Here is a 25,864-nt window from a genome sequence, read left to right as displayed (position 1 = left end):
GATTATTTTCCAGTTGCTAGGGATTTTACTACATTTTGTGTACATTCACAGAAATACTGATGGAGACAACAGTGGTGAAAAGTCTGGCAGGCTGGTTCCTTTAGGGTCTTGTCTCTGTCCACGGCCGCCATGAACCCCTTGCTCTGTCCTAGCCACTGGCAGCTCCTTATTGTGACTTTGTGAGTGAGTGGTATTCTTGCATGCCTCTGAGACTTGCTCCCCATCTCATTAATCTCAACTCAGCCTTTACAGTTCAGCACAAGTGTCCCCTACTCCAGTAAGCCCTCCATCATTGTCGGTCTTGGTGCCATACCGCATTTACTCACCCCCAGTTTAACCCTCACTTATTACACTGCGATTCCTTTGTCTCTTTTCCCCATTATGCTATGGAAGCACTGAGGAAAGCAATTGCATTTTATCCATCTTTATCTTCCCATCCCTCAGCAGAGTACCTGGCACAGCATTAGATTCAATAAATGCTTATTGGGCTTCCCTGGTGGCGCAGTGGTTGAGAGTCTGCCTGCCGATGCAGGGGACATGGGTTCGTGCCCCGGTCCGGGAAGATCCCACATGCTGCGGAGCGGCTGGGCCCGTGAGCCATGGCCGCTGAGCCTGTGTGTCCGGAGCCTGTGCTCTGCAACGGGAGAGACCACAACAGTGAGAGGCCCGTGTAACGCAAAAAAAAATAAAAAATAAAATAAATAAATAAATAAATGCTTATTAAAGGAGAGAATGAAAGGGAAGCCTGTCTTAAAAAAAAAAATAAAATACAAGCCTTAGAAAGGCACCTTCAAGGAGATCCACAGAAAAACACACTAACTTACTTTCTCTGTCAAACAGCTTTATTGAGAGATAATTCACATGCCCTGTAATTCACTTCTTAGGGTTATTTATGCTATGACAAACCCCTGCAGGTAGTTACAATTTATTCTCCTTCAGACTCTTGCATATACCACAAATGCTTGTGTTTTTTTTTTTAACTTTCTTTTTATAATAACAGTTTTCAAACATACTGAAAAATATTCAACACTTAAAATTCTCAGACCTCCTTTTGTCCAGCACAGTGGTTCTCAAACTTTAGTTGCATCAGAATCAACTGGAGGGTTTGTTAAACTATAAATTGCTGGGCCCTACCCTCAGAGTTTAGAAATTAGCATTTCTAACAGATTCTCAAATGATGCTACCGCTGCTGGTCTGGGGACTACTTTTGAGAACTTTTGGCCTAGCAGTCTCAACAATTATCAACATTTTGCCATATCTATCATTTATCACTCCCTCCCTTCCTTCCTCTTTCCTTTCTCTTCTGTATTTCTAAAAGCAAATGTCTGACGTTTCTCTATCATTTCACCCTTAAATACTTCTGTATATATCTAAACAATAAGGACTTAAAAAAACATATTATAATATCATCACACCTAAAAGTTAACACTACTTCATTAATATCCCTCATTGATAATGATCACATTTTTCTGATTATCTCAAAAACACTTTTTATGGTTGGTTTGTTCAAATCAGCATTAAAACAAGGTTAACACATTCCATTTTGTTGTAATTAAGTCTCTTTTAATCTAGAACAGTCGTCTTTCCCTTTATTTTCTCATGCCATTGACTTGTTGACAAAATCAGGTCAGTTACCCTGTAGAATGTCTTACCTTCTGGATTTGGATAACTGTTTCTTCATAGTGTAATTCAACTTGTCCTCCCATCCACTGTATTTCCTGTAAACTGGAAGTCAGTACTAAAGGTTGAATTAGATTCAGTTTTAGCTTCTTTAGCAAGAATATCTCGTAGGCGATGCCACATAAGTTATGTTGAATCACATCAGGAGGCATATAACATCTGGTTGTTCTACTTTTATTTTTATTTTATTTTAATTTTTTTTTGGTTATTCTACTTTTAGTGATGCTACATTGATTGGTAGATTCAAGTGGTAACAGCTTAATCATTGTAAAGTGAACTACCAACCTTTCTCCTTAATAGTTTTAATCATCCATTGATAAGCACTGCCTATACCACAAAATAGTGTTTTTCTAACTCAATCATTCTGTTTACATCTATTTTTATTTTTTAAATTAATTAATTAATTTTTGGCTGCTTTGGGTCTTCATTGCTGCGTGCAGGTTTTCTCTAGTTGTGGCGAGTGGGGTCTACTCTTTGTTGAGGTGTGCGGGCTTCTCATTGTGGTGGCTTCTCTTGTTGCAGAGCATGGGCTCTAGGCACATGGGTTTCAGTAGTTGCAGCACGCGGGCTCAGGAGTTGTGGCGCGTGGGCTTAGTTGCTCCAAGGCATGTGGGATCTTCCTGGACCAGGGCTCGAACCTGTGTCCCTTGCATTGGCAGGTGGATTCTTAACCACTGTGCCACCAGGGAAGTCCCTCTGTTTAAATTTATTAACTGGGTTTTCCTCCTCAATTAGGGTGATTTAGTGTATTTTGTACAGGATGGGCAGGATACATTCTTTTCCTTTATTTTTTAATTTTTTAATTAAAAACAAATTTTTTTTTGGCCACACTCTGTGCGGCATGCAGGATCCTAGTTCCCCGACCAGGGATCAAACCCGCACCCCCTACAGTGGAAGCATGGAATCCTAACCACTGGACTGCCAGAGAAGTTCCTCTTTTCCTTTAGTTTTTAATTTTCAAAGTAAGGACTCGGTGCCTGTTGTTACTAAATTGTGTTGTTACTCAAATTCATATGTTGAAGTCCTAAGCCCCAGTATGTGTTTGGAGATGTCTTTAAAAGGCAATTAAGATAAAACGTAGTCATTAGGGTAGTCCCTAATACAACAAGACTGGTGTCCTTACAAGAAGAGGAAATTCAGACACAGATATACACAGAGGGAAGGCCATGTGAAGACACTGGGAGAATGTGGGCCTCTGCAAGCCAAGAGAGGCCTCAGAAGAAATCAACCTTGCTGACACCTTGATCTTGGATTTCTAGCTCCCAGAATTGTGAGGAAAAAATTTCTGTTGTTGAAGCCACCTAGTCTGTAGTATTTTGTTATGGCAGCCCTAGTGAGCATACAATGCCCTAGCTACTTGTAATGGTGACCAGTAATTTTTTTGTATATTTATGTAATTAATTAGCTAATTAATTAATTAGCTTTCTTTCTCTTTTTCATATCATTATGAATGCATGGATTTTATACATCCAACATGTTTCAATTTGTTGCAATCATTTTTCTTTTGGATGTTTAAATTGTTCTGTATTTGGCTAGAGGGAGCCTAGAGGAAATTGACTTTTGTGTCATTTTGATATGATCCCAACAGTCTTTGATAACTTCCTTGCTTTCAGGTAGAAGGCATCCTGGGCGCATTTTATACATTTTGGATCCCAACACATTAACGTAATCATTTGCTCTATAATGTCCATAAAATAGTTTCAGAGTAATCCAAGTATTTTTCACTAATTAGACTACTAGATGAAATTTAAAATTTATCTTTCTTTTTGTCCTTAGAATACCTATTTCTAAGAATATATACTCAAAGTCTTATGTTCTAGAGACTTCCCCGGTGGCGCAGTGGTTAAGAATACACTTGCCAATGCAGGGTACATGGGTTCAATCCCTGGTCCGGGGAGATTCCACATGCCTCAGGGCAACTAAGCCCATGCACCACAACTACTGAGCCTGCGTGCCACAGCTACTGAAGCCCGCGTGCCTAGAGCCTGTGCTCTGCAACAAGAGAAGCCGCTGCAATGAGAAGCCTGTGCACCGCAAGGAAGAGTAGCCCTCGCTGGCCGCAACTAGAGAAAGCCCGCACGCAGAAACGAAGACCCAACGCAGCCAAAAATAAGTAAAAAATTAATTAATTAAAAAAAGACAAAGGCTGCAGAAGCAGCAAAAGAAAAAAATAGGTAAATTGGACCATATCAAAATTAAAAAAAATACTTTTCTTCAAGCTGTAATGAGAACTGAAGTTAAAAGACAGATGAAATGGGAAGAAGCACAGTTCTGGGATTTCATCTTCCTACTTATATGCATCATTTAATAGTTCACCAATGATTTCACAGCATTTCATCCAGGATTCCCTGAATATACTGTTTCCTGATGGAACATTTTAATCACTGCATCAATTTAGATAATTCTGGTCATGTCATAACCACTGAAGCCTTAATGTTTCAGGCTCTTGTTTGTCCTTGAATATCAAAGCCTACAGATATGCTGAATATGTCTTCCAGTAATGTTAATAGTCCTATTTACTGAACTGAAATATTCATGATTAAAAAAAGAAATCCTAGCCAGAAGTTCCCTTTGAGGTCAATTTTTTTTACATGAACTATTTGAGTTAATCTTTTGCTCCAGTTAAAAGCACACACAGACATGGGTGCACACGAACACACATATACACACCCCTTTCTTCTTTATCTATACTGTTCCACTGCATCATTTACTATATGTAAGACATCATTTGGCTGTTGTGTGACAAGCATGTTTAAATACAAAGTGCATCTGGAATCAGATGGAATTGGTTTTTTTCTTGCCTAATAGTTAGGTTATTGCCTAACAAAGAGACTGTAATAAAATTGCCTAAACTTTTATGGATTTGGTGTCTTTAGCTACAAAAGTAACACTTACCTATAGAGTTAGTAAATTAGGTCCCAAATATAAAGTGGCTAGGACAGTATCTGGCACACAATCAGGGTTTAATAACTATCTTCATTCTCTACCTAAAAACCTCTTAGGACAAATGAAAGCAGAAAAAAAATCATTTGATCTTGAAGATGACTGTGAGTACAGTGCTACTTCCTCTCTTGATTCTTAGATCATTGTGTGTAATCTGGCTCTACTTTAAAGGAGCACCAACATGAGCTGTTATTGCTTCAGTTGGCCAGGAAGGCAAAGTGTTAAGCAGTCTTTTAAGTCCTGTTAATTTGTATAAGGCACAGAGGTAATATAAAACAGTGGCTGTCCTAGTCACGGGTTCTCCTATCAGCTGTCAGACAGGATATCCCAAAGATAGCTTCTAGAAGGAGATTCCTCAGTAATTTTCCAAGGTCACTCAAGAAAACCTACATGTTTCATCCCACTCTTTGGAGATCTTGCCCTCCTTGTGAAAAGGCATTTTTTCATCCAGAGTAAAATGAAGCATAAGACTATTCATTCTAAACTTCATCTTGGTAGTGAGACATCTGGTGGGAGCAACGCTTTCCTTAGGTTGGTACTCACTTTTTTTTTTCCTTGTTAAATAATCATTTTTGTCATTAGGTAGCTGTTAAAAAAGCAAGGGAAGAGAGCACTGTTCAACAGATTTCTGCTGCAGCAAAAAGTACTCCTCCTAAATCACTACTTAATAGCAACTTTCAAAGAGTTGATCTCCTCAGAGCACATGCTCCAAGAGGTTTTAATGTGTATTATATGAAAATGCATGTACCCATTTGGTAATGCTGGGTTAAGGAGATTTAACAGGTCTCTTTATTGCAGAATTTCTCAGACCCTTAAATATACTAATGTATATTACAGGCTCCTAAGGGGGTATGCAGGATGCAGCACTTCCTAAATTTATCTGATCCTAGATCTGTTGTTCCACAGAGCAGTGTGGAGGATCACTGTTGCAGAGAATACACTCTGGGAAATAATGTCCTATAATTTAAAACTACAGGTAAGAGGAACATTGGACCAATGGGCCCCTAATGTACATTAATCATTTTCAGGACAGTATAAGTTATTCTTTGCTTTGACTATTGTAACCGTTGTTTGGCTGTAAGAAATAGAAACCCATTGCAAACCAATTTAAACAGAAGATGGAAGTCTTGGTAGAACACAGCGCTTTCGCACAGAGTCCAAAGTCAGAAAGTATACAGAGTTTTAGGAGGACTAGACTGTAACTTGAAAGTCAGAACTTGTGATTAAAGGACCATGTGGGTGATTGATTACCTACGCTTTTTTCCTGCCTGCCTGTTTTTTTCTTTCTTTTGAAGAGCTTTGTCTATATTGTCAAGAAAGTGTGTGACATAGCCTATGTCCCGTTCTATGTTCCCGTTAAGTTGTCAATATTATTTATTGCTATGTCCTAAGTCCAGCTTCTCAAAAGAAAGAGAATCTTGATAGCCCAGCTTGGATTGGGCTTTCACCCAACCCTAGAAACAACCTGTTGAGGCTAAAATTCATGTGCTATAAATAGGAAGGTCTAGGCCTGCCCCTCAGTTGGGTGAGGGGGATGGATTTTTCTTAGAAGGAAGGGGCCATGGGATGAGTAGGCACCACCAAAGTAACATTAGTCATGACTTCTTTATAAGAATCATTTTAGAAAGAAGGGCAGCCTTGATTGCAGTATATCATATACTGACAATAGCAAATCGATTTAGAAAGAATGTGCTTCATAGAATCTATTTGTGAATCTATTATGAATATTGTGTCAGGCATTATCACTATTTATTAATAACTAATTCTCCTCTACTGCTGGGTACAAGTACAGATCCCCTGCCCCTTGAAGTTTGATGTGCCATGTGACTTCACTTGGCCAATGAAACGTCACTTCGTGGGGGGAAATACTTTGATATAGAAGGATTTAGAGACCAGTGCAGCCTGCAAGTGCCAAGCCAACTCATGGACAGCTAGCAGAGCTCCAAGGGACTTCCTGTAAGAGAACTATTTTATTCTGTAACCCCTCTGACATTTTGGAGTTGTCTGTTATTGTATTATAATCTAGCCTATCCTGACTAGTACAAATATTCCCTGAAATGAACCACACAGGTTCAACAATGTAATGAAGGTGAAATATTATCCTGAGCTGGTGCTAATCTGAGAGGCCATAAGTTTGGTGACCTAGGCCTATGGACAAGATTCCCCAGTTTCCAGTTCAATTGACAGGACTCTTGTGATACATTTTGGTAATCTTCACTTCTCATGACTAGAATTTTAAGTATCCTTGTGAAGGTTAATAAAAATATTATTTTCACATACTCTCATTATATAACACCATTAAGTGTTATCAGAAGAGGAGCAATTTTCTTCAGTGTTTTCTCAGTGAACTAGGTGTATCAACATTTATGACAATTATGTACATTCAATCAGATGACCACCAATGCCACTGATTTGTTTCAGAATTATCATTCTGTACTCAAGCTGTTATCTTGAAAAAATGGTTCAGGAAGTGTAAGTGGACATAGGTGCGCTTTTCTTATACAACCCTGATTTTGCTCAGAGACCTATCCATAGCCCTCACAGTCAGATGCCTCAGAGGAAGCTGAGCTCTACTCCAGTCCCAAGGTTGGGCTGAATGGTCTCAGGCTAACCCCATTTCCCCTGCCAGTGTTCGGTTCAAATACAGGCATGAGACCCTACTTTGCCCAGTGGAAGAAGAAGTCTGCTAGAGGGTTTCTAGGGCATATTTCCTTTTTTCTAAGAAAGAGTTACAGGAAGAGATGGTTTCTTCCCCTTACCCTCTCTGAATATTGTCATTTCAGGATGTGTTGCCTAGAACTGCCACAGCAGTCTTTTTGCTGTTAGCCTGAAGATGAATCCAGAAAATGCCCAGAGAAGATAGAGCTGTGATACAGAAAGAACCAGGATCCCTGAAAATAGTGTTGAGCTACAGAATCTATCAATCCTGAAGTTCTTCCTCTCTGGACTTTCTGTTGCATAGGACAAATTTCCATTGAATCAGAATTGCTATTACTTGCAGCTAAAAGCATCCTGGCTAATACATTAATAATATATTTGCTCGTTTAGGTTAGCATATGCCTTTTATGTTGTCTCTGAGAAAACAGCATGTAAAATTTTAAGACTTCCTAAATCTTTATTCATGAATTACGATAGAGATTAGATAACAAAACTCCAGTAGTTTCTGCGATAACTGGACTCTTTAATCAATCAGCATTCTTTCAAACACTATGAGCAATTCCAGAATACAGAGCAGATGATTAAACATGTTTTACTTCACAGGTAGCTTATGGTCAAATTTCAAAGATTCAAAATAATGTTCTGTCAAGTGGAAGAATGAAAATTTAAAATCTGTTTCTTTGCTGATGCCTGACAGGGTCTGGGTACTGCTGGTAATAGAACAGGGAAAGGCAAGGATTAAACACTGCCTGGAACATAATATCAGAAGTCCTGCAAGTAAGTGAAAATCAAGGTGGTGGTGTATTTTAAATCGTGAAACTGTAATCAAAGTACTTAGGTATTCTATAGATTTTTACCAAGTTCTTAGATAGTTATTTGTGTAATTACTTGTTTGCCTGCCCTGTTAGATTGCAAGCTCCTTGAGGGCAATGACCATGTTTATCTTGTTCTTCACTGCACCTCCATCACACAATTGTCATTGTTTTTTGTGATAAGAACATTTAAAATCTAGTCTTTTAGCAACTTTCAAGTATATGTATGTAACACAGTATTGTTAACTATAATGACAATGCTGTGCGTTAGATCCCCAGAACTTATTTATCTTCTAACTCCAAGTTTGTACCCTCTGACCAACATGTCCCCAACTCCCCCCCCACCCCCAGGGTACTTATTTTTTTTGCAAGCTGTTCCCTTCCCCTGTAAAGTTATTCTCAGGACTCAATTTCCCTCTTAGTGTAGTTATTACTATTATTTTGTTATCTGTTATGCCTGTAACAGATGTGGATGAAGTTGACCAATACGTGTAGTCCAGCCTTGCCAGCCCATGATGAATGTGTCACTACTCCATTTTCCTCCTTTCCTCCTTAGACTCTCTCTAAAGTCTTCCTGTCTCCTGTCCCCTAGCTTTCTCTACAAGATCATTAAATCTCTGGATTTCCAACTGAGCTAGTCTGTATAAATTACTGACTCCAAACCACTCCCTAGATCCTTTGTGACCTTTGGTCAACTTACTTGATCCCTGGTCATTTCTTACCCTAGTAAGGTAAGAAAAATTCTGAAAGCTAATAATAACAAAGAACAAAAAATATGAGCTCTACTTATTTTCATCCCATTGATATTTCCTTGGCAGCATCCTTATGTTGAGTTGATCTGATGGCCTATTCTCATCCTTCCTCTGACAGAGATCTTTTGCTCAATTTCCATTCTAGGGATTTCCCTGGTAGTCCAGTGGTTAAGAATCCGCCTTCCAATGCAGGGGACACAGGTTCAATCCCTGGTCGGGGAGCTAAGATCCCACATGCCGTGGGGCAACTAAACCCCGCGCCGCAACTACTGAGCCTGTGCGCCACGACTAGAGAGAAGCCCACAACGAAGACCCAGCACAGCCAAAAAAAGAAAAAAAAAAATTTCCATTCTAGACCACTTCTGATTCTTTCCTCTACGCTTCACTTAATCACTGAGCCCAACAGATACTAAATAGACTTCCCTTTGTGCAAAAGGCTCAAGGACAAGCTTTCCTATGTTCAAAGTCATTTTCTTAGGCTTGGCATTAGTGTTAACTCTTAATATCCTGTCTGTCTCACTGAATCTTCATTTATCATGTAGAATAAAAGATACCTACTAGGGTTTTCTCTGAGACATGCCTGCTTCATTAGTAGAGGGAGGTCATGCACAGAGATGTTTCTACTATGTGACCTCTACCCACCTGACCAAGGCTGACTGGACCCTTGGTAGAACTTTACCTAAACCAGGCCAATCAGATCCTCTTTCTCATGAATACGAATTGACCCCCAGTGAGTGCGAGTGCGTGGCATTTCCCCCAGTGAGTTGGAAATGGAGTCTTATTATTGGGCAACTGTTAGCAGCAGCTATTGGCCACTCCTGAAACTTCCTAGCTCACTGACATCTGTGTGACCTGCTTTGTCAAAGCACTTTAAAGGTGGTGAAAAGTGCAAGTAAAAGACGTAGCTGCAAATAGAGAAACAGGTAACTGACTCAAGGACTTGACAGTGTGAATTGAAGGGAACAGGTAGATCGCAGAGATATTGAGATTGAAGAAAGAGCAAGATCTGGCTAAAAGACAGTGATAACTTGAAGATAATTCTACTTCTCCAAGACTGGGGAACATTTTCAATTACTATTGGAGTGGCTGGTTGCTGGGCAGATTGGGCTCTCTGGGATTCTTGAGCTTTTCAGGTAATGGTTCCTCTCTTTTCACAAGCAGCAGTGTGAAAGCCAACTATAGAACTTCACTACTGAACAGTAAACAATTTAGGAATTACTTTGTTAGGACTATTCATAACCGTTTATACTGAGGCTCGGTACAAAATGTGGGCTATTTAGCTTCCTTCTGTTTCGTACCTACTGTGTACTCACACCCATTTTTATAAATACAAGGTATTGGTGACAAGGGAGCTAGATTGGGAGAATTTAAACGGTGCATATTTACCAATGACATAATGAAAAAATAATACAAAACCAAAATCAAATCAAGTTGCCCATGTCCTTGAGAATTTCCAAACTTATAGAAAAAGCTTTTTAACTTATCTCAGTAGATCACTCTCATAGGAAAGAGGAAAATGTTATGCAATTTTATTATCAATAATGGCTCCGTTGCTGCTTATAAAAAGTCCCTATTAGAATTTTGGCTGAAAGGGAACAGATTTTTCCGTTTGATTGGGGCTTGAAATTTGGCTTCTGCCATTTGCCAGTTAGTTGTGTGACTCTATCCAAATTATATAACCTTTCTGATCTTGTTCCCACATCTGTAAAATGGGCATACCCATACCAGCCAACTCAGAACTTTTCCTTTATTAGAAACTAGTCTCTTTGAAAGAAGCACCTAAAAAAAGTGTCACAATTTTTGGACAAGTATTGCATTCACTGCAACAAATACTTGAATGCTGACTGAAGGCCAGGACCTAAATGAATGAATTCCTTCTACAGATGGAGCTCATGGTGTAGTCAGGTAGGGGTGAGATGAGATGAAACCCTAATATTAACAATAGCCTTTATTACTATTTATGAGCCTTTCCTATCTGTGTTGGGTACTGTTACTACAAGGTTTACACACATTATCTCATTTATCCTCATCCTCACAATAACCTCTTAAGGTGGGTCTCAGTAGCCTCATTTTATCCCAGAGGAAACTGAAGTCCAGAGAGATTATTTTGGTCAGGGTCAAACGGCTAATGGGTAGTGGAATCCAGATTGGAACCAACGTTTCCCAAATTCCAAAGGCTTCTGCTCTTAACCTTCCAGAGGAAAAGGAGCGGGATGTGTGTGGAAACTGGCTGTGTTAAACGCATTCTGGGATCCAGTGCCTGTAACACGCCTGAAAAATAAGGCGACAAAGGACTCCTTAGATCATACCCTTAACCCCTTTTTCCGTTAAGAAAGTTTAACAGCTTCTCACCATCTGGATTGACTGAAGAGCGTTATAGGAAAAGGAGGCGAGCTGGGGCCGTGGTCCCCGAGGACTCAGCTGGCGGCCAAGCGGGGCTGGCGCGGCTGATCGCCAGACCTCAGGCGACCCGCCTCCGCGCGGGCGGTCAGGCCGAGGGTGCTTCGAGGTGAAGCGGCGGGTGAAGTGTGGGGCTGGAAGGCGGCAAGCGAGCGTGTGCGAGAAACACGGGGGCGCGCACCGGTAAGGAAGCGGAGATCCGGGGCCGAGAAGCCCCACGTATAGGGATGGCGGAAGACGCGCGCTCCTGCGTGACCGGCTCAGGCCTGCAAGGATGGTTTTCCAGCTCCCGCCAGCTCGGGCGCCGCGCGACTCCTCCCACCCTCTCCCGCCTCCCGCGGCCAAACCAATGGGCGGGACGGGATGGGGGGAGCGCGGGGCGGAGCGGGGTGGGGCGCGCGGCTTGCGCGCAGGTGCAGCCCGGCGCCTGGCCCGCCTGTTCCGCTGCCGCCGCCGCCGCCGCCGCCGCCGCCGCTGCCGCCGACGTGCATTCCGCTCGGCGGAGGGGCCGGGCCTGCGCTTTCTCCTCCTTCCTCCCGGCCTCCGGCTGCCGGTAGGACCCGTTTCCCGCTGCCGCTGGGAGCCTGTGTCATCGTCCGCCCTGAGCACGGTGAGGTCCTCAGGGAGCCTGTGGTCGCGACGCCCGCCGCGTCTTTGACTCTGGCCCATTGGTCTGAGGCCGGCGTCCCGCCAGGGCCGGGTGGCCGGCCTGGGCGGAGGGCGGCGTGGAGCGTGTGGATGAATGAGGCGCTCTCGGACTAGGCCGCGTGTCCCGGGAGCGGCCCACGCCTCACCCGGCACGCTATGGGGAAAGCCTTCTCCGGAGGCGGGGACGGCCAGTGGCCCAGTCCAGAGGGGGAAGATGTTGGGTGGGACCTCGCTTTGGCTGGGCGGCCAGCCACTCCTTGGTAGGAGGCCAGAGGACTGGAAAGTCTCTGCTCGTGCAGCTGTGCTTCGGAGACCTGGGGTTTGGCTGGGAACAGCTGTGAGTTACGACCCTGAGAAGGGAGATTCCTGGCCCTCGGGGTCAGGGATCAGAGGCTATCACTTCATGAGCAGGGCGTCAGCGTGGCCCCGGGAGGTTCAATTGGAGCCAGAAGACAGGGATAGTGTTAGTTCCCAGCTTATAAAACGTGAGGTTAGCAGTCCTCATGAGTTCAGTTTGCAGTCGGCTCAATTTTGCCCGGAGAAACTTAGAGCCAGATTGTCAGGGACCGAGAAAGTTTCGACCTGTAAATAAAAAGGCTTAGTAGATCCATTTACGACTAGAAGTAACCAAAGGGTGGATTCAGGAGGTTGCTTATGAGGACTGATGAGTCGTAACTACAGTGCCAAAGGTGAAAGAGACTTGTTGGAAAGACCTTGATACCGGCGTGTGTTCATTCATGCGAAAAATGGTGCTTGTGGGCGAAATGGGAAAGAACAGGTTCCAGATTGAGGGAATGGTTTGGTGGGAGGTGACTCGGTTGCTAGTGGTTCTAGAATGGATTTTCTTTGACACTCTTACCTGTGCTCCTGCTTCCAAATGCTTTCATTCATATAACCACATGTCAGGTTAAGAAAATGTTTTGTGAACAGTCTGGATGTAAGATTGGCAGCTAAATTTTATTTTTGATTTCTGGTGCCACATATTTTTAGATCAGTTTTCCAGGACTTCTCAGGAGTGACTGCTTTGACAACTATCAGAATCAGATCTGTTAACAGAACTTTTTTGTTTTCATTTTTGTTGAAAAATAAATGTCAGTTTTAGATTGATATATACAGTATGCTGTATTCTTAATCTATTATTCAATAATATATTGTGTGTGATGAAATGTGTTTTTGGTCAATGGGGACAGTAAAAAGTTTTGTTCATATGTGTGTTTGTTTTGACATTTCAGATGCCCCCCAAAAAGGGAGGTGATGGAATTAAACCACCCCCAATCATTGGAAGATTTGGAACTTCCTTGAAAATTGGTGTTGTTGGGTTGCCAAATGTTGGGTAGGTGAATGTTGGGCTTTTCTCATTTTCGTTTTGTAAATACTTTGGGTCTTGTTGTAGAAATGGGAACTCATGAGGTAATAAAAATTTAAATTGAAGAAAAGAGGCTAGGAAGCTGGACTATTAATATGTTGGAAAACAAGGTTTTCATTTACACTTATCTTATTTTTGCTTTTCTACACAGATATTGGGTTGAAACTTGAGTTACTTATATTGTTTGTTTTGCTAAACTCAGAGGAAGAAGCAGTGGGAGTTTAAACATCAAGTTGAACCAGATCAGCTCTGGTTCGCCAGAAACACTGTTGGGAGATACACAGTATTGAATTTATGAGGAATTAGAGTAGTTTAAATTAGATTTTCATGCTGGCTGGCTCCGTAGGGTACTTAGGCTGGCTACCAGAGGCCATGCAGTAGGATACTTTAGGAAATAGTTTTAAAAGCCCCATTATAAATTTGATTAGATTTTTGGGAGATCAGGGATCAGATGGCTGAATTTTTACTAGAAAAGAAGGTGACAAGTTTGAACTTAATACTGGAAGTTGTGTGCTAAAAGGGTATCTTATAAAGTGGCTAAATCTGAATGTTGTGAGAATAAAATTTTGAGTTTTGTAATGTTTAAAATTAAAGTGAATTATTACTGCAAATAAGACTAATTAGGAAATATTTGTGGGGTTTATTATATAAATCTGTACACATGCAACTTGGTTGTTCAAAGTCTACTTTTTTCATTTTTTGCCCTTCTATTTTAATACCTTTTACTAACCTTAAAATGTAAAATGTCTCAGAAGTGATTAGGGTGTACTAAGGAGTAACAGATCCAATGTGGATTTATTAAGAGGACGGAAAGTATTTTGGAATGTGCTTTAGGCTTTTAGATTGGTGGCAGGTAGGACAACTATGTTCTTTCACGTGTTCCTAGGAGCCTCTGTCATAGAGATTGCTTAGTGAATGGAGCATGGTGTGACCAAGTAAGGCAGTTCTGAAATTCTTGTAATGTAAAACATGACAAGTGGGGCTGTCCTAATTTCAGTCTGGAGCTGGAGAGGTTTGCATTTTGAGGGGGTTTCCTGCTGTGATATAGGCTGCTTGAAAAGTAAGACTAAATAGAGAGTGGGAATATAAGCAAAACAAATAATTAAGCAAAGTACTGTAGGGTGCTGTCAATAAACTTGAAAGCAAGATATGATCGTTATGTATGTTGTGAAATTTATTGCGTTAGTAAGCAAGACATAGTTTTTAGATATTAACATACTTCTCTCATTCTAGAATCATTGCAGCTTGACTTTACATGGGACTGATTTAAAATGGGCCATCTTAAAAAATGTTTCCTGGGCTTCCCTGGTGGCGCAGTGGTTGGGAGTCCGCCTGCCGATGCAGGGGACACGGGTTCGTGCCCTGGTCTGGGAGGATCCCGCATGCCGCGGAGCGGCTGGGCCCGTGAGCCATGGCCGCTGGGCCTGTGCGTCCGGAGCCTGTGCTCCGCAATGGGAGAGGCCACAACAGTGAGAGGCCCACACATCGCAAAAAAAAAAAAAAAAAAAAAAAATGTTTCCTGTATGAGTTTTTTAGCATAGAGCATAATAAAGTCAATATATAGGAAGATAACCTAGAATATTTTATTATCCAGTATAAATGTGCTATTTATGCTTTTAAATTAAATACTCCTCCCACTTTCCCCCAGTTTTATTGACGTATACTTTATAAACAGTAAAATTCACTCATTTTAAATGTGCAGTTCAATGAGTTTTGGCAATTGTGTTTGGTTATGAACACTCTTTTTTAGAATGATCTTACTTTGCCTAACTGTATCAGGTAGGGTTCTTCGTAAGCAACACACATTCTTGCTGTTTTAAGCAAGAAAAAGAGACTTATTGGAAGGAGAGCATTGAAGGACAAGCTGAACAGCCAGGCCTCAGGAAGGACAGGAACCTGGGTAGTGCTGGCAGAGACGGGTCCACGTGGAGCTCAGCCATATGAACTGAACTTCTGGGTGTTTCTCATCACCTGCTGCCTCTCCAGTGATATAGATTCCTGTGTAAGGAAATCTTACTGGGCATGTCTACCTCTGGATAGGCCCACAAGAAATGGATTGGGGAGAGGGGACAGTTCTCTGAAGGATGGCCTGCTGATCAAAAATAAGGACATTTAGTGCTGAAACCATCTAAAGAATCTCTTGGTTTTTAGAGAACTGGGTGAATAAGAAGGTTTGCTGATTACCTAGAAACATAGAGGGATATTTATAGCTAACAATAGTTGATATTTATTTGAACACTTATTTAGTGTATGCCTATCACTATTCTGAGCACTTTATGTGTATTATCTAATTTAATCAATGTTTAACGTCCCTGCCCCCTTCTCATTAGAATTTAAATTCCGTAAAGGCAAGGATTGTCTTGTTCTTGTTTATTGTTGTATTTCTAGCACCTAGACTGGTGTTAGGAACTTAGTAGGTAGGCACTCAGTAATTATCTGTGAATGGATAGTTTTTCTGCCCTTGATGCCATGTGTAGGTTTAATGATAAGGAGGCACGTTTTGATGGCCACTTTTTTTTTTTTTTTTTTTTGCTGTACGCGGGCCTCTCACTGTTGTGGCCTCTCCCGTTGCGGAGCACAGGCTTCGGACGCGCAGGCTCAGCGGCCATGGCTCACGGGCCCAGCAGCTCCGCGGCATGTGGGATCTTCCCGGACCCGGGCACGAACCCGCGTCCCCTGCATTGGCAGGTGGACTCTCAACTACTGCGCCACCAGGGAAGCCCAGAAGTTTCTTTTTTATGTAAAAATGTAAATTTTGCAGTCATAGATTGGTATATTGACCTTGCTTTATGAAATCTTAGAAACCCCAGCTCCTTGCACCTCATGCTTCAGCAATCCCAAGGGAATGGCCTTTCATTCTCATGGACCAAAGTGTTGTGAATTCCAGACAACTGGTTATCCGAGGGGTGAAAGGACCAAACAACTTGCCCTGCAGTCTAAGAGGGATTTTTTTTTTTCCTGTAAGCTGCCACACCATACTTCTGGTAACATTCCTTTGTCCAGATATAGTCATAAGAATTTACTTTCAAGGAAGGCTAGGATATGTAGTCTTTATTTTGATGGACATATGTTCAGTTAAAAATTCTGTTACTATGAAAGGAGGAAAGAATGAATATTGGGGGACAACTGTATACTCTGTTCCATTACTCAGCAACTGCCTCAGGAGAGTATTTGTCTTGCTTAGTTGATACTTCTGGGAATGTCCTTTGGTTGTTCCTACAGCTTGCCTTTTCCCAATTTGCCAGAGTCCAACCCCAAAGCTATGTACTGTTGTTGAGGAAAACATTGTAGGAAATGCTTTAAAAAAAAATCACAGGGTAATTATGTTCAATGTTTTAGTTATCTATTTTTATGTAGGAAACCACTCCAAAAGTTTGTGGTTTAAAACGATAAATATTTATAATAATATTTCTCATGATTCTGTGGGTTAGCTGGGTGAGTCTACTGCTGGTCTCACTTGAGATCCTTCATGTGGCTGCATTCAGCTGATGGCTAGTGAGGGTTGGAAGGTCCAAGATGGCCATACCCACAGGGCTGGGGCCTTATCAGGCTGGAAGTCTAGGGCATTTCTATCTTCCCTTACTTGGCTTCTTTCTCTCCAAGTGGTCTCCAGCCCAAACTTTTTTATAGCATGGTGGCTGACGCCCAAGAGAGTGAAAATGTGCCAGTGGTACAAAACACTCCCACCTATTTCTTTTAGTCAAAGCAGGTCGTGACACCAGCCCAGAGATAAGGAGGGAAGGGAAATAGACTCACCCTCTTGAGGGAAGGAGTAGAAAAGAACATGTGGCCATCTTTAATCCATTGCATTCTACTATTTTCCTATTTTCCTAATATAGTTTTATATGACACCCATTTGTTCCCTGGAGAAGTCTTCCTGGCTCGTTCTTAGCTTCTTGTTCTTACTGAAGAGGCTCCATTCTTGATTGCTTCGAGAAACTCACTGGAGGAAGATTAATCTCTAGGTGCTCAATTAATAATGCTCTTTTTAATGCATATATTTATTTTTCATGCTGGCCAGTTTTTTTTTCCCCAATATTTGATTATAAAAAATTTCACGTACAGAAAAGCCACTCACTTTTTATACAGAATAGTGTTTATTATATATACATTATATATAGGAAACAATAAGCAATTATGTATATTCTATCCTTGGGATAGATTATATTTTTCTTTTACAATTTTAAAGTCTTAATAGTAATCTTCCACTGATGACTATTAATAATTTGTTTTTTGCAGATTGCTTACATGAACTAGTTTGAAATTGATGTGGAAATGAAGGTACAGCGTGGTACAGATTGTGTATTTTAACTCTTTTGTAGGTCATTTAAGACCTTTTAAAAATGTTTGCTTTTGACAAAAACTATAGCAAAAGGCAATAATGATCTGATTGTCAAAGCTGGTACGCATTTTTTGTCCTTAACTTACTTAACCTCTCTGCCCTATTTGGCACTGTTAGTAACTCCCCACCTCTCTCAACTCTTCCTTCAGTCTTTTGTGCTTGCTACACTTCCTGTGTTTGCGCTCTATATTAGGTTTCTGTCCTTGGCTGTCTTCTCTTTTATACTTTCTCCCTGGGCAGTCTCATCCTCTCCTAATTTTAATCATCTGTTGGCTTCTCTTTTCTAAATTTATATGTCCTGCTCAGGTTGCATCTGAGTTCCAGATTCATATATCTAACTGCCCTGAATATCTCCAGTTAAATGTCTACACCCTACATGTCTAAAACTGAACTTATTGCCTCTTGCATTCCCTATCTTGGTTAATAATACTACTTTCCACCCAGATACTTGAGAGATTTATCTTTTCATCCTTTCCCCTCAGCTGTATTTTTCAGTAGGGCACCAAACCTGGTACCTGAATATCTCTCTGATCTATTTTCTTCACATCTTTTTGCCACTCATTTCTTACTTGAATTATTCTAGAGGCTTCTTAAGTGGGCTTTCTGTCAGCGCATTATCTATAGTAAATCTTTTTTTGTTTTGCCCAGGTGTTTTTTTGTTTTTGTGTTTTAAATTGAGGTATAACATACACAGTAAAATGCGAAAACTTTAAATGTACATATCAGATTTTTACATTTTAATTCACCCATGTAACCAGTACCCACATCAAAATCTAGAACAAATCCAGTGCCACAAAAGACTTCCTTGTACCCCTTCCCAGTTGGTACTATCCTTCCTAGGATAACCATATTCCAACTTGTATTACCACATTGATTAGTTTGCCTGATACAGATGGAATCACACATTATGCACTCTTGTTTGTGTTTTTTTTTTTCTTTTTTGCGGTACGCGGGCCTCTGACTGTTGTGGCCTCTCCCGTTGTGGAGCACAGGCTCCAGACGTGCAGGCTCAGCAGCCATGGCTCACGGGCCTTTCCACTCCGTGGCATGTGGGATCTTCCCGGACCGGGGCACGAACCTGCGTCCCCTGCATGGGCAGGCGGACTCTCAACCACTGCGCCACCAGGGAAGCCCACATTATGCACTCTTTATATCTTTTACAAGTCATTATGCCTGAGAGAATATACACTATATTTACCCTTTTTGCTATTGATGGGCATTTGGGTTGTTTCCTTTTTTTGTCTATTATGAATAGAGCTGCTTTGAACATTCATGTACATGTCTTTTGGTGGGTAGATATAAGAACTCATTTCTGTTGGGTGAATGGATACACTTACCCCACTCACCCTGTCCCCCGAACTCCCCACCTCTAGGAGTTAAATAGCTTTAGATACTGCCACATAATTTTCCAAAGTGGTTATTCTAATTTATAGTGCTGGTATTGTAAAAAAGAGTTCTAATTTCTCTTCATCCTCACTAGCACTTGGTATTATCATTCTTTTTCATTTTGGCCATACTTGTGTGCAGTATCATGATCGTTTTGCATACCTGTGATAGCTAATGCTTTTGAACATCTTTTAATATGTTTACTGGACATTTTTTGTGAAGGATATTTTTTCTTTTTAGTAATAATTAGGTGTTTTTTATTCTGGATATGGGTTCCTTGTTGGATATGCATTAGAACTACCTCTTCCTAGTCTGTGTGACTTTTTGCTTAAGAGTAAATAAAAATTGTTTTTGAAGTAGTTTTGCAATTAAAAAATTTCATACTTGCAAAGCTAGTTAAAAAAATTCCTATATGAGGTCTGCTAACACTCCCCAAATGTTAACATAGTACAGTTATAAAAATCAGGAAATTAGCATTGATTTACCAGTTGTCTCACTAATGTCCATTTTCTGGTCCAGGATCTAATACAGGATTACATATATGTTGCATTTAATTGTTGCTGTGTCCTTAGTTTCCTTTAACCTAGAACAGTTTCTCACTTTGTCTTTCATGTCCTTGACACTTTTGAGGAGTGCTGACCTCTTATGGTAGGCTCTTAAACCTTGGGGTTTATCTAATATTTCCTTGTGATTAAATTCAAATTATGCATTTTTGGATGCAGAAGTGACATGTGCTTCTTAGTACATTATATCAGGAAGCACACAATGTTGATTTGTCCTGTTACTAGTGATTTTAACTTTGATCACTTATCTAAGGAGGTGTCTGACAAATTTCTTCACTGAAAAGTTTACTGTATTTTCCGTTGCAATTAATAAATATATCTTTTAGGGAGATACTTTGAAATTATGTAAATACTGTGTTTCTCATACTTTTGCCCCCCAGTTTTGGCGTGTATTAATGATTCTTGTTTGAAATAGTTATTATTGTGGTGTTTACCAAATAGAGATTTAAAAATTTCTGTTGGTCTTCTACATTTATAGAGGAAACAATTTATAGAAGAAACAATGGAAATTCTATTGTTTAGAATTCTATTGTTTAGAATTCTGTTGTAAAGAAGAACCCCCCATTTTCTCATGTAAATTACTTATAATTTGTTTATATCAGGATCAGTTTTTACTTTGCTGGTTATAATGCGTTACTATTGTTATTTATTTTGTTGCTCAAATTGCCCACATTTGGCCATCAGGAGCCTTCCTGTTCACTCGTGTTACTTTTGATGTGTCCTCTATTTTTTGAGTATTTTCTGGTTTCTAGCTCCACATTATGTTCCAGGCTTATTTGTACCTTCTCTGTCCCAGCTTTGTAATAAACAAATTTTTCTGTTGACATATGTTTTCATCTCTCTTGGGTGTATACTTAGGAGTGGAATTTCTGGGTTGTATGTAACCGTATATTTAACTATTTGAGGAACTGCCAAACTTTTCTAAAGCGAGTGTGTCATTCTGTGTTCTTACCAGCAATGTATGTGGGTTCTACTTTCTTCACATTCTCACCAGTGCTTGTAATTATCTTTATTAAACATTTTTTATTTTTTAAAAATTTTATTTATTATTTATTTATTTATTTTTGCGGTATGCGGGCCTCTCACTGTTGCGGCCTCTCCCGTTGTGGAGCACAGGCTCCGGACGCGCAGGCTCAGCAGCCATGGCTCACGGGCCCAGCTGCTCCGCGGCATGTGGGATCTTCCCAGACCGGGGCACGAACCTGTGTCCCCTGCGTCGGCAGGCAGACTCTCAACCAGTGCGTCACCAGGGAAGCCCTATTAAACATTTTTTAAATTGAGGTTTAGTTGATTTACAATATTATAGTAGTTTCAGGTGTGCAGCATAGTGATTCAAAATTTTTATAGGTTATACTTCATTTATAGTTATTATAAAATATTGGCTATATCCCTTGTGCTGTGCAATATGTCCTTGTAGCTTATTTATTTTATACATATTAGTTTTTACCTCTTACTCCCCTACCCGTATCTTGCCACTGCACCCTTTCCCTGTCCTCACTGATAACCACTATTTTGTTCTCTGTATCTTCATTTTGATTTCATTTTATTTCAGATATTTTATTTTTTATACAATAGTTCTGTCTGGATAGTTTTCATATTTTTTCATTCCTCATTATCTTCACCTGTGAGTCTGTTTATTTTTTGTTATATTCACTGGTTTGTTTTGTTTTTTAGATTCCACATATAAGTGATATCACACAGTATTTGTCTTTCTCTGCCTGACTTATTTCACTAAGCATAATACCCTCCAGGTCCAGCCACATTGTTGCAAATGGCAGAATTTCTTTCTTTTTTAATGGCTGAGTAGTATTCCATTTTGTGTATGTGTGTGTGTGTGTGTGTGTGTGTGTGGTGTGTGGTGTGTATCTCATGTTATCTTTATCCCTTTATCTGTTCATGGACACTTAGTTTGCTTCTATATCTTGGCTATTGTAAATAATGGTGCTATGAACACTGGGGTGTATGTATCTTTTAGAATTAGTATTTTCATTTTCTTTGGATATGTACCCAAGAAGTTGGATTGCTGGATCATATGGTAGTTCCACTTTTAGTTTTTTGAGGAACCTGCGTGCTGTTTTCCACAGTGGTTGCAGCAATTTATGTTCCCACCAACAGTGTACAGTGTTCTTTTTTCTCCACATCCTAGCCAATATTTGTTATTTGTGGTCTCTGATTGTTATCATCTTTTTAATTATAGCGAAGGCATGAAGTGGTATCTCATTGTGGTTTTGAATTGCACTTCCTTGATGCCTAATAATATTGAGCATCTTTTCATGTGCTTATTATGCCTTCATTTTGGAACGATTTTCGTTGGGAATTCCACGAACAGTTTTTCTTTCAGCACATTGAAGGTATCTTCCATTTTCTTCCAGCTTTCTAATGAGAAGTCTGTTGTTGTTGTTATCTTGGTTTCTTTGTACATAATGTGTTTTTTTTTTTTCCCTATAACTTTCTTTAAAATTTTCTCTTTACTACTGGTTTTCAGAAATTTGATTTTCATATGCATTGATGTGGTTTCCCTTATGCCTCTTTTGCTTGGGGTCTGTTGAGACTTTAGGCTTGTGAGTTTATGATTTTCATTAAATTTGTAAAATATTTGGCCAGAGCATTTCTTCAAATGCTCTTTTCTCCCCCTCTCCTCCTTTCCCTTCCTCTCCTTCTGAGACTTTTATTACATATGGGTTAGTCCGCTAGGTAATATTCTACTGAAGCTCTGGTTATGTTTTTGTCCAATTTTTTTCCCCTGTGCTTCATTTGATAGCTGCTGTTGTTCTGTCTTCATGTTCACTGATCTTTTCTGCAGTGTCTAATCTACAGTTAGTCACATCCAGTGTGTTTCATTTCAATTCAATTTTTTCATATACTGTATTTTTTATACAATAGTTCTGTCTGGATGGTTTTCATATTTTCATTATCTTCATATATACCTTTATATCCTTCAGAAAAATTTTAAAAAATCTATTACATTTATTTTAAGGTCCTCGTCTGCTAATTCCATCATCTCTATCATTACTGTGTTTGTGTTTATTGACTTTTATCTTGCTTTGGATCTATATTTTCCTGCTTCTTTGCATGCCTGTTAATTTTTTTTTTTTTTTTTATGGTACGCGGGCCTCTCACTGTTGTGGCCTCTCCCGTTGTGGAGCACAGGCTCTGGACGCGCAGGCTCAGCGGCCATGGCTCATGGGCCCAGCCGCTCCGCGGCATGTGGGATCTTCCTGGACCGGGGCACGAACCTGTGTCCCCTGCATCATCAGGCGGACTCTCAACCACTGTGCCACCAGGGAAGCTCGTGCCTGTTAATTTTTATTGGATTCCAGATGCTGGATTTTATGTTGAGTGCTGAATGTTATAGTATTCCTTTAACGAGTGTAGGACTTTGTTCTGGCATTTAGTTTTTGTGTATCATTTTGATTGTTTTGAGGCTGTTTATTATATTTTCTTATGATGAGTTCATAATATTTTTTGCTCTGGTGCTACTTTAGCTCTGATACTAAGACGTGACTCTTTGAGGACTCTACCCAAGTTCCCTTATATTATTATATCTTTCTCTGCTCTGGCTGGTGGGGATGTGAACTGTTCCAACCTCCGTGTGAACCTGAGAACTGTTCACTGTGCTGCTTTTGAGTGTTTTTTTCTCCTGGCCTTTGGAGACTGAGCTTCCTCATGTACAAATATTACTGAGCCATATTCTTGAGGATACCTTCTGCTTATCTCCAGAGCCCTCTCTCTGTGCAACTGCTTCCTTTCTAGTATACTGTCCTGTAAATTTTAGCTACTTTGGCCTGCTCAAACTCTCATCTCAGTCTCTTTAACTTGGCATGACTGCTGGGTTCTATTGGTTCCCCCTCCCTGTGCTGTGGCTTTGAAACCACCTTTAGGCAGTAAGCTAGGGTAGTTTTAGAGCTTAGTTCATTGGTTGTTTTCACAGGGAACACAGTCCTGTGCTACATACTGTCCCCTGTTTGAAAACTGTTTATTTCATGTTTTATCTGATTTCCTAGCTCTGTGTCAGGAGGGCAGTTCCATAAATAGAAGGGGAAGCAAAATTCCCCAATAACATTTAAATGAACTTAAATCTTATTGTATACTTCTCAGTATTCCAGGGTGCCTCCTCTTTCATGGAAATTCGTGACTTGGGAATTATTTGTTTTCTTTTTTAATATGTTATGAATAATCTTTTGGACAATGGATATGCTCTCCCACTCACTCTTTCCTGTTATCAACAGTAATTGTGTACCTTAAAAGTACTTCATAATTTACTTTCTGTTAAATCTTTTAATTTTCATTGTTTATTTTTCAGAATTCTGGTCACTTTTTTTTTTCTATTTTCATAATTTTTTTTTGCATTTTTAAAAATTAGTTGTCCATTTTATACATATTAGTGTATATATGTCAATCCCAATATCCCAGTGCATCACACACCACCCCCCACCCACCGCTTCCTCACTTGGTGTCCATACGTTTGTTCTCTACATCTGTGTCTCAATTTCTGCCCTACAAACTGGTTTATCTGTACCATTTTTCTAGGTTCCATGTATATGCATTAATATACAATATTTGTTTTTCACTTTCTGACTTACTTCACTCTGTATGACAGTCTCTAGATCCATCCCTGTCTCTACAAATGACCCAATTTCGTTCCTTTTTATGGCTGAGTAATATTCCATTGTATATATGTACCACATCTTCTTTATCCATTTGTCTGTCGATGGGCATTTAGGTTGCTTCCATGTCCTGGCTATTGTAAACAGTGCTGCAATGAACATTGGGGTGCATGTATCTTTTTGAATTATGGTTTTCTCTGGTTATGTGCCCAGTAGTGGGATTGCTGGGTCATATGGTAATTCTAGTTTCAATTTTTTAAGGAACCTCCATACTATTCTCCATAGTGGCTGTATCAATTTACACTCCCACCAACAGTGCAAGAGGGTTCCCTTTTCTCCACACCCTCTCCAGCATTTGTTGTTTGTAGATATTCTGGTGATGTCCATTCTAACTGGTATGAGGTGATACCTCATTGTAGTTTTGATTTGCATTTCTCTAATAATTAGTGATGTTGAGCAGCTTTTCATGGGCTTCTTGGCCATCTGTATGTCTTCTTTGGAGAAATGTCTATTTAGGTCTTCTGCCCATTTTTGGATTGGGTTATTTTTTTTTAATATTGAGCTGCATGAGCTGTTTATATATTTTGGAGATTAATCCTTTGTCTGTTGATTCATTTGCAAATATTTTCTCCCATTCTGAGGGTTGTCTTTTCATCTTGTTTGTAGTTTCCTTTGCTGTGCAAAAGCTTTTAAGTTTCATTAGGTCCCATTTGTTTATTTTAGTTTTTATTTCCATTACTCTAGGAGGTGGATCAAAAAAGATCTTGCTGTGATTTATGTCAAAGAGTGTTCTTCCTATGTTTTCCTCTAAGAGTTTTATAGTGTGCGGTCTTGCATTTAGGTTTCTAATCCATTTTGAGTTTATTTTTGTGTATGGTGTTAGGGAGTGTTCTAATTTCATTCTTTTACATGTAGCTGTCCAGTTTTCCCAGCACCGCTTATTGAAGAGACTGTGTTTTTCTCCATTTTATATCCTTGCCTCCTTTGTCATAGATTGGTTGGCCATAGGTGTGTGGGTTTATCTCTGGGCTTTCTATCCTGTTCCATTGATTTATATTTCTGTTTTTGTGCCAGTACCGTATTGTCTTGATTACTGGCTTGGTAGTATAGTTTGAAGTCAGGGAGTCTGATTCCTCCAGCTCCTTTTTTTTCCCCTCAAGACCGCCTTGGCTATTTGGGGTCTTTTGTGTCTCCATACAAATTTTAAGATTTTTTGTTCTAGTTCTGTAAAAAATGCCACTGGTAATTGGATAGGGATTGCATTGAATCTGTAGATTGCTTTGGGTTGTATAGTCATTTTCACAATATTGATTCCTCCAATCCAAGAACATGGTATATATCTCCATCTGTTTGTATCAGCTTTAATTTCTTTCATCAGCATCTTATAGTTTTCTGCATACAGGTCTTTTGTCTCCCTAGGTAGGTTTATTCCTAGGTATTTTATTCTTTTTGTTGCAATGGTAAATGGGAGTGTTTCCTTAATTTCTCTTTCAGATTTTTCGTCATTAGTGTATAGGAATGCAAGAGATTTTTGTGCATTAATTTTGTATCCTGCAACTTTACCAAATTCATTGACTAGCTCTAGTAGTTTTCTGGTGGCATCTTTAGGATTCTCTATGTATAGTTTCATGCCATCTACAAACAGTGACAGTTTTACGTCTTCTTTTCCAATTTGTATTTCTTTTTCTTCTCTAATTGCCATGGCTA

At 40.0% G+C, this 25,864-nt stretch overlaps 2 protein-coding genes across 2 annotated transcripts in view; one reads left to right on the top strand and one right to left on the bottom strand.

Moving 5' to 3' along the window:
• Positions 1-714: 714 nt before the first annotated feature.
• Positions 715-11,914, bottom strand: LOC117200487 (serine/arginine repetitive matrix protein 3-like). Its single transcript, XM_033423479.2, has 2 exons — positions 11,198-11,914; positions 715-1,725 (listed from the first exon to the last, which is right to left on the bottom strand). The coding sequence occupies exons 1-2, from the start codon at positions 11,912-11,914 to the stop codon at positions 1,690-1,692; spliced, it is 753 nt and encodes a 250-aa protein (XP_033279370.1). The 3' UTR covers positions 715-1,689.
• Positions 11,655-25,864, top strand: part of OLA1 (Obg like ATPase 1) — a 168,772-nt gene continuing 154,562 nt past the window's right edge. Inside the window, exons 1-2 of the mRNA XM_004267324.3 lie at positions 11,655-11,855; positions 13,126-13,226. Coding sequence (XP_004267372.1) covers positions 13,126-13,226 — 101 coding nt within the window. The 5' untranslated portion in view covers positions 11,655-11,855. The remainder of the gene's footprint in view (positions 11,856-13,125; positions 13,227-25,864) is intronic.

This window comes from Orcinus orca, chromosome 7 (assembly GCF_937001465.1).
Source record: "Orcinus orca chromosome 7, mOrcOrc1.1, whole genome shotgun sequence".
NCBI lineage: Eukaryota > Metazoa > Chordata > Mammalia > Artiodactyla > Delphinidae > Orcinus > Orcinus orca.
Note: the sequence above shows the minus strand (reverse complement) of the source record. Positions and strands in the feature narration are given on the sequence as shown.

Bases quoted from the DNA above. Each gene is read 5' to 3' on its own strand.
- LOC117200487 (XM_033423479.2), bottom strand. From the start codon at position 11,914: ATGGGCCAGAGTCAAAGACGCGGCGGGCGTCGCGACCACAGGCTCCCT. The intron at 1,726-11,197 runs GTGAGAAGCTGT...ACTGACTTCCAG, and splicing joins CTCTTCAGTCAATCCAGATG to TTTACAGGAAATACAGTGGA.